The 3,408-nt window shown below is 33.8% G+C and overlaps 1 protein-coding gene across 1 annotated transcript; it reads left to right on the forward strand.

Moving 5' to 3' along the window:
* Window positions 1-873: 873 nt before the first annotated feature.
* On the forward strand, window positions 874-1,410 carry LOC133289628 (uncharacterized). The gene has a single exon (XM_061487610.1). The coding sequence runs from the start codon at window positions 874-876 to the stop codon at window positions 1,408-1,410; it is 537 nt and encodes a 178-aa protein (XP_061343594.1).
* The last annotated feature ends 1,998 nt before the right edge of the window (window positions 1,411-3,408 follow it).

Below are 3,408 nucleotides of genomic sequence, written 5' to 3' on the forward strand. Positions count from 1 at the left end.
TTATTTAAGTATTAAAATTTCATTTTAGATTGTCTTTATATATTCGCTTGCTTACTTTGTTGATCACTACACTTGCCCTTACACTTAGATTTTTCCTTATTAAATCACTCTATTGAAGAAATAGTCTTTAAAATATCAAAGGAGGTACTTTGCGAAAAGATTTTGTAAAACTCAATTAACCCCCCTCTTGAGTATTGAAGCCACTTGTCCAATAAGTGGTATCAGAGCTTGAACTTTTGTGTAAAGAGCTTAACCGCTTCAAGAGAAGGGATGGCTTCTTTGAACCATGATATGCCCCTTGAGGGATCGTCTAGTACTAGATCTCCATTTTTCAATGGCGTCGATTATTCTTATTGGAAGAGTCGGATGAAAATATTTCTTCAATCTAATGATTTAAGAGTTTGGAATGTAGTTGAAAAAGGGTACACACCACCTACTATAAAAAATGCGCAAGATGAAGATATTCCTAAAGATATAGATAACACTTAAGATGAAATTAAGAAAGGAAATTGGAATGCTAGAGCTCAAAACTTGATCACAAATGCCTTAGGTCGTGATGAATACTTTCGTGTTTCAAGTTGTAAGAATGCTAAGGAAATGTGGGATATTCTTCAAATAACCCATGAAGGAACTAGTGATGTTAAATTTACAAAATTAAATGCACTCACTAGAGAATTTGAAATGTTTGAGATTCATGAGAATGAAAGTATTCAAAGTATGCAAAAGAGATTCACACACCTTATCACTCATCTAAATGCTTTAGATAAATCTTTTACTAACCTTGAGTTAATTTCTAAGGTGATGAGAAGTGTGCACAATAAGGAATGGCAACCCAAGTTGACGGCTATTACGGAATCAAAAGATTTGAAAACCATGGATCTCGCAACCTTGTTCGGCAAACTTCAAGAGTATGAAATGGAGCTAACTAGAATATCCTTGAAGGAACAAGCCATCAAGAAAAGTAAGGGAATTGCCTTGAAAGCCTCAACACCAAGCAAAGAGAAGGATGAGGAAAAAGAAGATGGAGATTCTGAAAATGGTCTTGATGAAGATGAGATGAGTCTCTTCGTAAAGAACTATGGAAAATTCTTTAAGAAGAATTTTTCAAAGAAATCCGCACTTCCTCCTAGAAGAAGATCTAAAGATGAAGGATCCTCACAACTCACCATCACGTGCTATGAATGTGGAAAAACTGGTCACTACAAATCAGATTGTCCAAATATTCAAAAGAAAGACAAATATGAAAAGAAGCAAACAAGGATAGAAGGAACTTCAAGAAGGCTTATCTCGCTTGGGATGACGAATCTAGTTCTTCCGATGATGACTCCAAGGAAGAAGCAAACCTATGCTTCATGCAAGATGGGAGAACACTGGAGAAATCGAGCAAAGGAACTCAACATATATGTCTAATGGAAAATGAGGACAAAAATGAATCCGAAACCGAGGTTTGTTTGAAGGCTAAAAGCTCCAAGTGGTACTTGGATAGTGGTTGCTCAAGTCACATGACGGGAGATGTTACTAAATTCCAATCATTCACAAAGAAAGAGCATGGACATGTTTCCTATGGAGACAACAACAAAGGAAAGATACTCGGTATTGAAAAAGTTGGTAATTCCTCCTCCCTCTCTATAGAAAATGTTTTACTTGTTGAAGGCCTTAAACATAACTTGCTTAGTATTAGTCAATTATGTGATAAAAATTAGAGTTATTTTTGACTCAACCTTTTGTAAAATCGAAAGTCTAATTGATGGGCAAGTTAAGTTTCTTGGTCATAGAGTGGATAACATTTATATGATAGACTTAGATGGTATGCCTTCAAATGACGATAAATGTTTGATTAGTAAGGAAGATGACTCTTGGATATGGCATGGAAGAATAGCACACATTGGCATGGGTCAATTAAGCAAATTGATTTCCTTAGACCTAGTGATTGGGTTACCAAAGCTCAAATTTGAAAAAGATGAAGTTTGTGATGCTTGTCAAATGGGAAAACAAGTAAAGGCTTCTTTTAAATCAAAAATTATTGTTTCTACCACAAAGTCTTTACAACTTTTGCATATGGATCTTTTTGGACCAACTAGAACTATGAGCTTTGGTGGCAATTATTATGCTTTGGTCATTGTGGATGATTATTCTCGCTATACTTGGACGTTATTTCTTACTTATAAAAGCGATGCTTTTAAATCATTCAAGAGACTAGCCAAGTTTATTCAAAATGAACAATCTTCAAATATTATTTCAATTAGAATCGATCATGGTGGAGAATTTGAAAATCAAGATTTTGAAATCTTTTATGAAGAAAATGGTATTGAACATAATTTTTCCGCTCCTAGGACTCCACAACAAAATGGAGTTGTAGAAAGAAAAAATCGTGTATTAGAAGAACTTGCTAGAACCATGTTAAATGAAAATGATCTTCCAAAATATTTTTGGGCGGAAGCCGTTGGCACCGCGTGTTATGTTATGAACCGTGCTTTAATTAGACCTATTTTGAAGAAAACTCCCTATGAACTTTACAAAGGAGGAAAACCCAATATTTCATATTTTCATGTCTTTGGTTGCAAATGTTTTGTTTTAAATAATGGAAAAGAAAACTTTGACAAATTTGACTTTAAAGTCGATGAAGGCATATTTCTAGGATATTCACTTACAAGTAGAGCTTATAGAATCTATAATAAAAGAACAATGGTTATTGAAGAGTCTATTCATGTTGTATTTAATGAGACTAACAATACCTTGCCTAGAAAGGAACCTTGTGATGATGATCTTATAGAAAGCATGCAAAACATAAACTTGGATGGCAAAGAGAACGATGAAAGACAAAAAGAAGATGAAGCAAACAATAAAGAAACACCAAATCAACAAATCAATGACGGGAACAATCTACCACAAGATCGGAGAGTAGCTAGAGGACACCCCATTGATGTGGTAATTGTTGATATATCCAAAGGGGTAACTACTAGAAACTTAACTAGAAATATTTGTAATCACTTAGCATTTGTTTCTCAAATTGAGCCTAAGACAATAAATGAAGCAATTATTGATGAACATTGGTTCTTGGCAATGCAAGAAGAACTAAATCAATTTGAAAGAAATCAAGTTTGGGAACTTGTGCCAAAACCAAATGATTATCCAATAATTGGAACCAAATGGTTTTTTAGAAATAAGCTTGATGAAAATGGCATAATTACTAGAAATAAAGCTAGACTTGTTGCTAAAGGTTATAATCAAGAAGAAGGTATTGATTATGATGAAACTTATGCTCATGTTGCTAGATTAGAAGCTATTAGATTATTACTTGCATTTGCATGTATAATGGATTTTAAACTCTTTCAAATGGATGTTAAAAGTGCTTTTTTAAATGGATATATTCAAGAAGAAGTATATGTTGATCAACCTCCCGGTTTT

Source organism: Gastrolobium bilobum, unplaced genomic scaffold (assembly GCF_033153095.1).
Source record: "Gastrolobium bilobum isolate Gb01-03AN ecotype WA unplaced genomic scaffold, APGP_CSIRO_Gbil_v1 utg12401, whole genome shotgun sequence".
NCBI classification, from domain to species: domain Eukaryota; kingdom Viridiplantae; phylum Streptophyta; class Magnoliopsida; order Fabales; family Fabaceae; genus Gastrolobium; species Gastrolobium bilobum.

Excerpts from the sequence above, each read along its gene's own strand:
- LOC133289628 (XM_061487610.1), top strand. The coding sequence starts at position 874 with ATGGATCTCGCAACCTTGTTCGGCAAACTTCAAGAGTATGAAATGGAG.